Source organism: Hydra vulgaris, chromosome 04 (assembly GCF_038396675.1).
Source record: "Hydra vulgaris chromosome 04, alternate assembly HydraT2T_AEP".
Lineage (NCBI taxonomy): Eukaryota > Metazoa > Cnidaria > Hydrozoa > Anthoathecata > Hydridae > Hydra > Hydra vulgaris.
In genome coordinates this window covers 17,000,225-17,012,500 of record NC_088923.1, presented here as the reverse complement: position 1 = coordinate 17,012,500, position 12,276 = coordinate 17,000,225, and the positions used below count along the sequence as shown (strand labels likewise).

The 12,276-nt window shown below is 29.6% G+C and overlaps 1 protein-coding gene across 1 annotated transcript in view; it reads right to left on the bottom strand.

Annotated features, from left to right (window-relative positions):
* The window catches only part of LOC101238818 (uncharacterized), a 28,204-nt gene that overhangs the window by 455 nt on the left and 15,473 nt on the right, over nt 1-12,276 (bottom strand). Inside the window, exon 2 of the mRNA XM_065795626.1 lies at nt 1-1,043. This exon is cut by the window's left edge and continues 455 nt beyond it. Within this exon, the coding sequence (XP_065651698.1) occupies nt 1-1,040 (1,040 nt within the window). The 5' untranslated portion in view covers nt 1,041-1,043. The remainder of the gene's footprint in view (nt 1,044-12,276) is intronic.

The following is a 12,276-nucleotide window of genomic DNA, read 5'->3' as shown; positions in this document are numbered from 1 at the left end:
AATAGTAGCAACATTAAAGCACAGATTCCACTAACACCAAAAAAACTGATGTTCAATTCTACCATTGAAAGATGCATTTTCTCAATAATTAATAATGGTAGCCATAGGTCTGTGTTTATGAAAAAAAAAGCCAAAAAAAAATTGGAAAACATAAGAAGTGCTGAATCAAAATTCGTAAACAATTCTTTTAAAATTTTTTTTACAGTATGTTGCTTTAAATGTTTTGGTAATAGTAAATCTGTTTCGGTTACGGTTGTTTCTGGTACGGCTTCATTAACGGTAGTTTTTTCGTTTGCACTTTTTTTTTGCACCAAAGGTAAATCTTTGTCATCTATAATGTTATTCTGTTCATGAACTTCGTTAACTACATTTGTTATGAAATCATTTTCATTAAAAGCTTTATAATCAAACTCTTTTGACAAATCATGCACGGTTATTATGCTAACAATTTCCATTGCGAAACATAAAAAACCCATAAAGAGTCCGGGAAAATTTACATCTTTCAAATGCCACCGACCTATATAAAAATTGATATCTTTAAAAAAGAAGTTAATTCCTGGTCCAAGCATAAAACCAAAATTAAGCATAATTGATAAAATTGATAGCTTTGAATTCGTTTCATGCGCTACGTAACTTCGAATTGTTTCGCTGAAAATGATCGATTTTAATGTTCCACCAAAACCAGCTATGATTCTTCCTCCAATTAAATAAAAAGGAGAAAAATGGATACTGTACAGCACGTTTCCAGAAAGCATCAAAAAATTGCAAATTAAAAATGCCTTATTGGTATCTCGACTTTTATCAGCCAGTCTCCCGACGAATGGCGATAGTAATGTAGAGGCAAGCATGTATGACACGGACACAAGACCGTAATACAGTTTTGGTGAGTTTGTATTTATCATTTCTTTGATGTACAACCATAATGTTATAATGGTAAGACTGTATTCCATTCCAATAATAATCATTTGAATTGAAAAAGCGATAAAAGTGTATTTTCTTTTTTGTAACCATTTTTCATGTTGTTTTGAGTTTAAATTCATGTCCTAAAAAAAAATTTTAATCAAAGATTCAACTTTGGAAAATATTTTATTAAGTTATCAAACTTTGGAAAAAATAAATTTATAAATTAATAATAAGCAATATACAAAGCTATAGCTTTGTTAAGTCAATTGTTAAATACAAAGCTATTGCTTAGTTAAGTCTATTGTTTTATTATTATAAGCAATAATTTTTATTGTTTTATTATTATAAGCAATATTCAACGCTAAGTCATTGTTTTAAAAGTCCCGTCCAAAGTCAATTTCATTTAAAACCTTTAGTTTCAAGTTGTAAACAATTCATAACGTACTTTTTTAATAAAACATAGTTAAAAAGCGGGTTAAGATAGTTTACTAAAATGTTTTTTTTGTGACAATTTTGCTTTCACATTCCGCTTCCGTTAACATTGCTTAGCAACTATGCACTAGGCTAAACTATTACGTAAATAAACTACACTTCATATTGTGGGTTGCCCTAGTGTCGGATTTTTCTTAGGAGAATGAAATTATAAACCTAAAAGTAGTAAAACTATAAAACTCATATATAAATTAACGCCTTAAATTGTTGTTGAAAGCAACAATAGTTTAGTATAATTTAGTATTGTTTGGTATAACTAACTACATTAGCATTTCAGCGCTTTTGAAGGCTTTTGAAGGCTTTTGAAGGCTTTTAGAAGGCTTTTAGAAGGCTTTTAGAAGGATTTTAGAAGGATATTGGTACGAACTAAAACAGTAAGAGGTTTTGTATATTTTTAAGAACTTTAGTTTCACAAATATTCGTCATACTTGACTTGCTGTTTCCTTGTGTATTTTGTTGCGCCTGTGGCTAAAAACATATTCTCTAATTGAGTAAATTAATTTGCATTGTCAATTATGATTTAAAAAAATGCCCTACGTCAATTTATTCTCATTTAATTATCTTGTTAATCTCGTTTAATTCTATTGTCTCGTTTTATTCTAAAGTTAAACTCAAATATAAAAATTAAAATAAATTAAAAAAAAAAATTTATTATCAAAATCTATAAAACAAAGTTTATTATAAATATTAATTCTCTCTCAGACTGGTATGTGTATATGTATAAGGGTTGTTCAGGATATAGCATGAAGTGTCAAAATGTCGTGAAGTTTTTCCCATTATACTATCAATACTATGTCTAAAAAATAATTTTTACTGATTTTTGATAAGTGATTCTGAGGTCCCTCAAAGCTCTGAATATGCTCCCAATTTTTCGCATAATTTGCATTTTTTTTTTTTTTTTTTTTTTTAGAATCGCAATAATCAAAGTATTATTTTGAAAAAAGTTCTAATTATATTATTCGAGTTTTGACACTGTTTTATGAAAGAATAAATTTAATTTTATCATTGAATATATTGGGAAAATGTTGGCTCGAAGTAGTAAGAAGCGCGAGCCGGCGAAGTACCGAAGATAAAAATTCTGAAGAACCAAAAGAGAATCCACTTCGTCAAGGTTAGACAATAAGTAACACTAGTACTCCTAGTTCACATAAAGGTACTCTAAATAGACCTGTAACAAGAAAGTTAACTGATTTCTGGTTAATTGATCATCCTTTAACATCAATTAGTCGGGCCAAATTGCCTGATTGTAGGCAAACTATAAAATATGTCTTATTTTTTAGAAATGATCCAGAAAATTTTAAAAATAAATGAAGAATAAAGATATTGCTTTTGTTGCAGTTGATCCAGTCCTAGTTTTTTTGGAATATGGCTTGCTTAAAAATAAAATAGGGGAGAACGGGGTGAGATGGGACATGGGGTGAGATGGGACTTGGCAATATCTCAGTGAAAAATTTAATAAAGCAAAAGTTTTTTATATATGTTATAAGTTTGCAATAGCTTCTTCAAATTATTTTGTTTTTTAAGTTTCAGAAGTTTTTTTTTTTCGGATTATTTGCAAATATGTAAAAATCTAACAATTTTCCTGGATTTTGAAGACATCATTAATATTAAATATTTATGTGTTGTTCGCATATATTTTTATGTTTATGGTTTTTAATTATTCACTATTGTTTTATTTAACTACTGAAGAAATATGATTAGCATATGGCTACGAGAACTATATAAAATAAAGGTTTTCTCACACCTACTAGTGATGGGGTGACTTGGGACAGGAGAATTGGGGTGAAATGGGACACTGTTCAATTTTATCATTTTTTTAATTTACTGTACTTTAACTTTTATCATCAATATTTTTGTAAAAAAGCAAGTGAACAGAAAATTATGTTTATGTTTATGATAAGATTTCAATGTTTACTTTATAGTAAAGTGTTTTTTATCATAAAAAATAATAATTATTATATTGGATTTCTTTGTTACTCTGTCCTCAAGACATCTTTCACAGTAAGTATTGTTTTAATGCCAATCATTTTGTATTTTAAGTTCAGTTTAAGTAAAGTTCTTCACTATTAGCCTTATTAAATTTAATCACATTATAAGTTTTATAGGGTTGTGATACTATTTTATTTTCATTAAAATAAATTTAAAATTTATAGCCTAATCTGGATTTTGGTTAATGCAATTAAAAAGAGCATAATTTTTTTTAATAATGGAGTGAGTAATATGAGTAATAATTTTTCAGATGCCAAGAAAATACAAACGAGTGACAAGTCGGTTAAAGCCTGATGCTCATACAATAAAAGCTGCTGTGATGGCTGTCGAATCTGGAAGTTTATCACTACGAGCAGCTGCACAAGAGTATACAATTTCAAAATCAAGTTTACAGCGGAAAAAAAAGGTTAATAAAGAAACTTCTTACAGTAACTTATACTTTGATGAACAACATAAATATATTTTTAATAAGACACAAGAAGATGAACTTTCGATATATCTTCGTCAAGCATCTAATATGCATTATGGACTTGATGTTACAGAAACAAAGCAACTTGCATATCAATATGCAATTAAAAATGACATTAAAATACCAGAAAACTAGAAAAAGAGTGAAACAGCTGGAACTGAATGGTTTTATTTATTCTTAAATCGTACAAAATTATCTATTCGTACGCCAGAAGCTACCAGCCTCAGTCGAACAACTAGTTTCAATCACACAAATGTAAATACTTTCTTTAAAAACCTTGACAGTGTACAGAAGCGCTATAACTTTTCTGCTGATTGCATTTACAATATTGATGAAACAGGTCTGACAACTGTTCATAAGCTAGTGAAAGTGATTGTTGGTAAAGGAGTAAAGCAAGTAGGACAGGTAACTTCTGCTGAAAGGGGAACCCTAGTTACAATGGTGGGTTGCATTAATGCCCTTGGAAATTTTATTCCACCGTTTTTGATATTTCCTCGTGTCCACTTTCGTAGCCATATGCCTAAAGGTGCACCAACAGGTACAAAAGGTGATGCTAATCCTAGTGGATGGATAAATACAGAAATTTTTTTGAAATGGTTTGATCATTTTGTGGAGTATGGACATCCTAGCAAGGATCATCCATTACTTTTAAAAATGGACAACCACAAAACTCATATATCGATTGAACTGATGGATAAAGCTAAGGAAAGCAATGTTGTGCTCTTGACATTGCCACCCCATTGCAGCCACAAACTCCAACCACTTGACAGATCAGTATTTGGGCTATTAAAGAAATTTTACAATTCAGCATGTGATTCATGGTTAAAGGCACATCCAAATACTCCTATGACGATATATGACATTTCTGAAAATTTAGGAATAGCTTATACGAGAGCCTTTACTTCCCAAAACATTCAAAATGGTTTTAAAGCAGCTGGCATTTTCCCGTACGATCCATATGTTTTTAGTGATGTCAACTTTTTATGTTCTTATGTATCTGATCGACCAATTCCAGCAAATGACAATTCCGACAAACAATTAATCCTCACATCACTGTGTATTGTATCTGAAGTTATTAATGAAAAGAAACAGCAAATCAGCACTTCTGCCTACCATTGGACAGCAGAAGATATAAGGCCATTTCCAAAAGCGGGTGAAAGGGTGGCAAAGAGAAAAAGTGCAAAAAGAAAATGTTCTAGGTCTCTGGTATTGACTGACACACCAACAAGAAATGAACTAGTTGAAAGTTTATCAGAATGTAAAAGAAAAAAAGAAGATAAAGATAAGAAAAAGAAAAAAAGTTACCCCTCACACATCAACGTAATTTTGACTCAATTTAAACATCAAGAACCTGTTGAACAAAGTTACAAATGCATTTAGAATGGTATTTTATTTTTGTTAAACATAAATAAGTTTTGTGTGTTGTTATGTTTTATAAGGAGTAGAATAAACAATAAAATAATGCTTAAAATTATTTGTTTCTATTTTTGTCCCATTTCACCCCAACCATTGCCCCATATCACCCCAACATGGGGCGACATGGGACAAATAGTGTCACTTTAAAAAACCAAGCCCTTGAACTTAATTTGATGGTTAAATAATGGGTTTTGCAATAATTTAACATGACAATTCATTGGACTGTAGTTTTAAACCGATTTGTATGGTTTGTGTGGAAAGTTTAAAGCGCAGCACGCAAGCAAATTTTTTTGTCCCATCTCACCCCGTTCTCCCCTACATACAGAATTGCATGTTTGATGTTATGAAACTTTGGAATGAATGGCAGAGTTTGAGGAAAAATAAAGGAAGAACAACTGACCCTGGCAGCAAGAGAACAAATTTTATTCTTTCAATTGGATTCTTTTTTTAACATTGGTGCACCTGACGCCATTGATGAAATAAAGAAATAAAGATTTTTGTCAGAAAAAAACAACAAGATGATATTAATTTTTATTTGGACCAACAACCATAAAGAAAAGCATGTATGGATGGAGATGATAAAGTTTTTGAAAACAAAGTCAATATGAAACTTGAAAGACAAGCACGTAAAGCAAGAATTACAGAAAGAGAACAGAGCAGGTTAAAAAATTTAAGAGAAGATCAGGTCGAAGGAGTTGCTGTTTTGCTAGAATATGATTCTGAGACATGATTAAATAAAGAAGATGACCGGACTGAAATTGATCCTGATTTTGAAATAAATCTACAACAATAAGAAACAGAAATAGATTAGGACGAATATGTAACTTTTAGAAATTACTGCAATGTGACCAGATAACTAGTGCTGCTGATCATCTCAAGTTGTTGGACAATCAAATGACAATGATTATATCAGCATTAATAAAAGCTGCTGGAGGTAACCTTGAAAATTTTGATATCTACAACTCGAAGAACAAGAATGCTCAATTGTTAAAAGATCGCAGAAAGTGTCATGGAGAAAATGAGACAGAACCCTCCCCAATATGGTGCTTTGTATTGGGATATATGCTTTTAAAAGATATGCTGGGAGATACATATGAACAACTTGCAATTATTTTTTCCGGAGCTCCGGAATACAAAGGAAATTATTAGGTGTACCTTCTCTAGCTAACTCACAAGAAGCAACTCAAGCTGAAGCAACGCTTGATCTGCTACAAGGTTGTGATCTGTCAGACAGAGTTGTAGCTCTAGTGTTTAATATGACAGCTAGCAATAGTGGTATACACAAAGGAGCTGCTAAGTTAATGGAAGAAAGTCTAGATAGTGCGGTATGGAAGTTATTGTTAGATGACATTTTAGGCCCGGAAAACAAATTGTTTGCAAAATTTAAAAATGCATGGTCAAACTTGGATTAAGATCAACCAATACAAGTACTGGAAACTGAAAGCAACTCGTTGTTAAACATAAAACATAAAGTCGTCAAAGAACTTACAGACATGGTATCTTGAAAGGGTTCAACAACTTTTACAAATATGATTATTGTGAATCTGCTGAAAACACTCTGATAATCTTGGATGAAATTACCCATGTGACGCCCACTATCTCAAACCAGAAACTACGCATCAAGCACGTTGGATGGCCAACAACATATATGCCAGAAAGATGTATATTTTTTTCAAACAGATACGTTAGGTTGATGACAAGGTTTTTAAAGTCATGCGTATGAATGGATTTTTGGCTCATTTTTTTATGTTCCTGCATGGATGGAAACATCTTGGCGAGGGGATGCACCTATGAAAGACCTCCAGTTTATTTATGACATGATTATTTTTAAAAGTGTTGACAAAGATATTGCTGACATTGTGATTATCGAATTTGTGAAAAAATTCCGTTATCATCAATGGTACTCTTATTTAGTAAACATCCTTGATGACACATACACTAAAGAAAGAAATGGCGGATCAATTGCTTTTGACTCCAATACCAGAAAACTTGCGCCTTGGTAAACCAGTATTCAAAAAAATTGGTCGTGAAACAACTTTGACAAGTGTGACTGGGTCTGAATCTCATTCTTTTTTCCTGGTTCACTGGTTGGCTTTGGAACCAATGGAGCAGTGGAATTCAGACCAAGCTTTAAGAGTTGTAAAACAATTTGTTTGTACAGTTAAAGTTGTCAACGATACAGCGGAGCGTGATGTCAAGTTAATCTCGGATTTTGCTACAATCATTACAACTAATATTAGGCAAACGGCATGGTTATTGCAGGGTATTGAGCAGCATAGAAAATCTATTTCAGTTTTGATTAAAAAGATACTAAATTTGTGAAAATTCTACTTATAGTAAAAGACTTAATAAACTAATAATCTCTCCACGGTCTCCACGGACAAAGAGTGTTGTTGATGTGAAAAAATTTGTTTCTTAACAATTTCAAAATTTTCTACAATTATTTAAAACATTGTACATTTAAATAATATTAACATTAAATGAAACAGCTTTTTTATTTCTTTTTAAAACCAAAACCTTTACAACTTTCAAAACTATCGACAAAATACAAGTTGGTTACAAAGCAAGTTTGCAGCAAAATACACTTTTATAGGAGAGAGTAAAATTCTGACATTACAAAAAAGTTTTGAAAACACAGACCAAACTTTTTTTAGAGTTTTTTTTTTCCCAAAAAAAATGACCTTATAGGATGTTCTATAAAAAACATCTGAGTTTTTATAGAAACTAATAGAACTGTTACAAGTTTTATGTTTTAAAAGTATTTAAAATATTATATTAAAGAAATATTTTTCTCCTAACAAAAGAATAAAGTATATATATATATATAAAAGTATATATATATAAATATTTAAATTCAAATAAATAGATTTTAAAAAAATTAATTTATTTTATTACACAGAAGATCTATAAATGATAGAAATGCTGTTAAATAAAACAATTTTGTTTAAGCAAGATTGCCTTGCGTGCCTTTTTCTTCGCAAAATTACTTATTACTGTCTATATGTTTATGTATCAAGTCTATATGTTTTGCAATGCCAGAGATAATACTTAGCCTAGCCAGTTCGTTAAGGCGATCCTGACCCATGATAGACCTGAGATAATTTTTAATAAGTTTAAGCTTGCTGAAGCTCCTTTTTGCTAATGCTACTGTTGCTGGTCCTGTAAGAAATATCCTCTAACTGACACTGAGGTTTAGAAATATACTTTCTAGTTTGCACTCTGTTAAAGCATTTAATATTTAATAACTCTATCAAACCTAAAAAGTTTCCATTATTTGAGTCACCAATGTATTGCAAAGATCCCTGAAAAGCAAGGCTACATTCTCCTAACAAATAGGTAACATCAAGAATTCTTCTCAAAATTTGGTATCAATTTTCCGATTCCATTTTAGTTGATGATTCAATAAAATTATTAATACCGTCTTGCATTGAAAGACGTCGTTCTATTAACGCCATGCTTGATAGCATTCTCTATGTCCATTAATCTTTTCATGATCTGGAATCCTTTTACATTTCGTCAACTTTTACAAATTTCGTCAACTGGAATTGGCCAACCTTCAGCTGTAGTTAATGCAGATTTGAAAGCAATACTTAGCTTGGGAAAGACACTGCTCCAAAATAACCGGCAAGAAAAACGATATAAAGTAGGCTTGTGTTTGCTCCATACAAGCCAGTCTTGGGTACGATGTTGTACATTAATTTTTCTAAACTTTAATAAACTTTCTGGAAACTTTTGATTATTAACATCTTTTGGCAATTTTAAAGGAAAGTCAATTTGACCTAGTAAAAAAATTATTTATTTGTGATTGAGAAGGAATATCTGCTGTGATAAATCCTATGTCAAGTTTTGTACTTTATTGTGAAGTGAATCACTACTTAATTTAGAATTTTATGTTGCTCCAGGTCTAGGTTCTGAATCAATATCTATGTCAACCATATTTGTAAAAGGCTCTAAGTTTTTGTTTGTTTTTTTGGGTTTTTTTTGCACTAGTTGCTATTTCATTTTTGCGATGGCTATTTTGATTATGAATGCCATCTTTCAATTTTTCCAAATTTACACCAGGATTTGTTTCAAATTCATATTCAGTATTTTTATCTAATTCAATTCGTTATTTTTTTACACCTAATTGAAAGAGTGCCTGGATTCCTTTTCTTTCAAAATATATGCGTTTCTTATTTTCTTTTCTTTTTTGTGCTCCCGATTTATGCATTTGGATTATTCTTGAACGCATAATCTTAAATATATCAATTTAATAGATCTAAAAAAAACACAAAAACTTTTTTTTTTTTATTATAAATTTTAAAATTCAAAAAAAAAAGAAATTATTTTTAAATTTTTTTTTAGATTTATTAAATTAATATTTTTAGGATTCTGCGTACAAGAAATGTCCAAATGCATAAATCGGGAGCACCTTGTTGAACAAAGTAAAAAATTGTTGAAAAACAAAAAAAATCTTCAAAAAGATTGAAAATGAAATAATTTAATATTGCGTATTAAATCGATAAATCATTGTTAATAACATTATTTAAAATCTAAAATATTAAAGGAATAATAAACTAAAAAACCAAGTAAAAATTTAAATTTATTTCATTCATTTTACATTCCCATATTTCAAAAAGTTCTTTTTTAAATTTAATACGATTTAACATTCCTTTAGCGAGTTAGCATAGCACAGGCGAAGACTAACCAATGACAAGTTTTATAAAGTCTTTTTTTCTATTAGTAACTTACCGTCTGAACTAATCCGAGTTCAAACCGTCAAAACCTTTTACGTAAATCACATACAACAAAAAATTTTTGTTAAAAATGACATATATATATATATATATATATATATATATATATATATAAATATATATATATATATATATATATATATATATATATATATATATATATATATATATATATATATATATATAATATATACATATACATATATATATATATATATATATACATATATATATATATATATATATATATTTATATATATATATATATATATATATATATATATATATATATATATATATGTTGAACGTCGTAATAGCATAAAATAAGTAATTATTTTTAAAAATAACACGATGTTTTTTATTCTTGAGATGTTTCGTAAAATTTATTTACATTTTCAAAAGATTATTTTACAATAATAAAAAACTCTGAAATAAATATTAAAAAATAGAAGTCTTTACAGAGAAATATTAACGGACAAAAAATTATACATAATAAACCAATATATTTATTACAAAATAACTCGGTAAATAACCAATCAAAATAACCTACTGTCAAAAAAATATATATATATATATTTATATATATATATATATATATATATATATATATATATATATATATATATATATATATATATATATATATATATATAAACTGACAGTAAAATTAAATAGATAAGTTTATAGTATAGTGTAAAGTTTGTTTATTAAGTGAGGGACTATCCCATTTAATGTGGAGGGTTTCTTTTATCTTTAAATTGTGTTTGGTTGAGGCATTATCCAAATTCTCAAAAGAATCACAGTTAGCCAAATTTTTGCAATTAAGAGATAAATTTAAGTGTTTAAATATATGAGATTGTTTATGACTTTTTAGGTGCTCATTTATTCTAGTTGCCAAGTGTCTGGAGGACAAACTTTACATTATACTATAAACTTGTCTATTTAATTTTACTGTCAGTTTACTTATTTATATATTCATATATATATATACATTTAGGCATAACAGTAATACAAACACTGAATAATGAAATGGGAGTAAAAAATGTTGGTAACACTGTTCAAATTACTTTAGAGAAGTCCCGAATTTTATATACAAACATATTTAGATTTGTAGGTTAAAATAATATATCTGTTGTTTCCTATCAATCTATTTATATTAGCTTTTTGTTTACTTGGTTTTAGTAAGACTAATTAAAGGTAAGATTAATTTTAGTGTTAATTTAATGAAATAAATTAAATAATCGTTAAATAAAAATTTATTTTATAAATAGAAATTATGGGTCGTGCAAAGCATTGTAGTGCAGAAAAGAGACAACTAATTATTAAATTAAAACAAGAAGGGAAAACATACAAATTTATTCAAGAGACATTAAGTTGTTCTCCTATGATGATAAGAAATGCACTAAAATGGAAAAAATGTAGGCGAAACAAGGGACCGAAAACAAAAAACGACTGAACATGAAGACAGATTGATAAAACGTGCTGCTGTTGTCGATCCTTTTGTAACTTCGAGCCATATTACAGAAGAATTAAATTTAAGCGTTTCTTCGAGAACAGTACGTAGGCGGTTAGTACAAAGTAAGTTAATTGCTAGAAGCCCAAGAAAAGTTCCCCTTTTGAAAAAAAGGCATGTGGTAGCAAGATTACATTTTGCAAAAACACATGCAGATTGGCCTGTTTTAAAATGGCGTAATATTTTTTGGTCTGATGAAAGCAAAATTGTTTTATTTGGGTCAAGTGGACGCAGGATGTATGTAAGGAGGCCACCTAACTCTGCATACAAACCGCAATACACCATAAAAAATGTAAAACATGGCGGAGCAAAAATAAATATTTGGGGTTGTTTTTCTTATTATGTCGTTAGGCCAATCTATAAGATTGATGGTATTATGGACCAAGACATATACCTTCAAATGTTACAAAATACCATGTTGCCCTATGCAGAAGAAGATAGGCCCCTAAGATGGGTTTGTATGCAGGACAACGATCCAAAGCATACCAGTCGCAGGGTAAAAAGTTGGTTCATTGAGAATAGAGTTGCAGTTATGGATCGGTCTGCACAGTCACCGGATCTCAATCCGATCGAAAACCTTTGGACGGATGTAAAAGAGGCAGTTTATAGTCAAAAACCAAAAAATCAGCAGGAGTTATGGAAAGTTGTCCAGAATGCTTGGAACAACATTCCTTTTGAACGTTGTCAAAATTTGATTAACTCAATGCCAAATAGATGCAAAGCTGTGATAAAAAACCGGGGGCATGCAATTAAATATT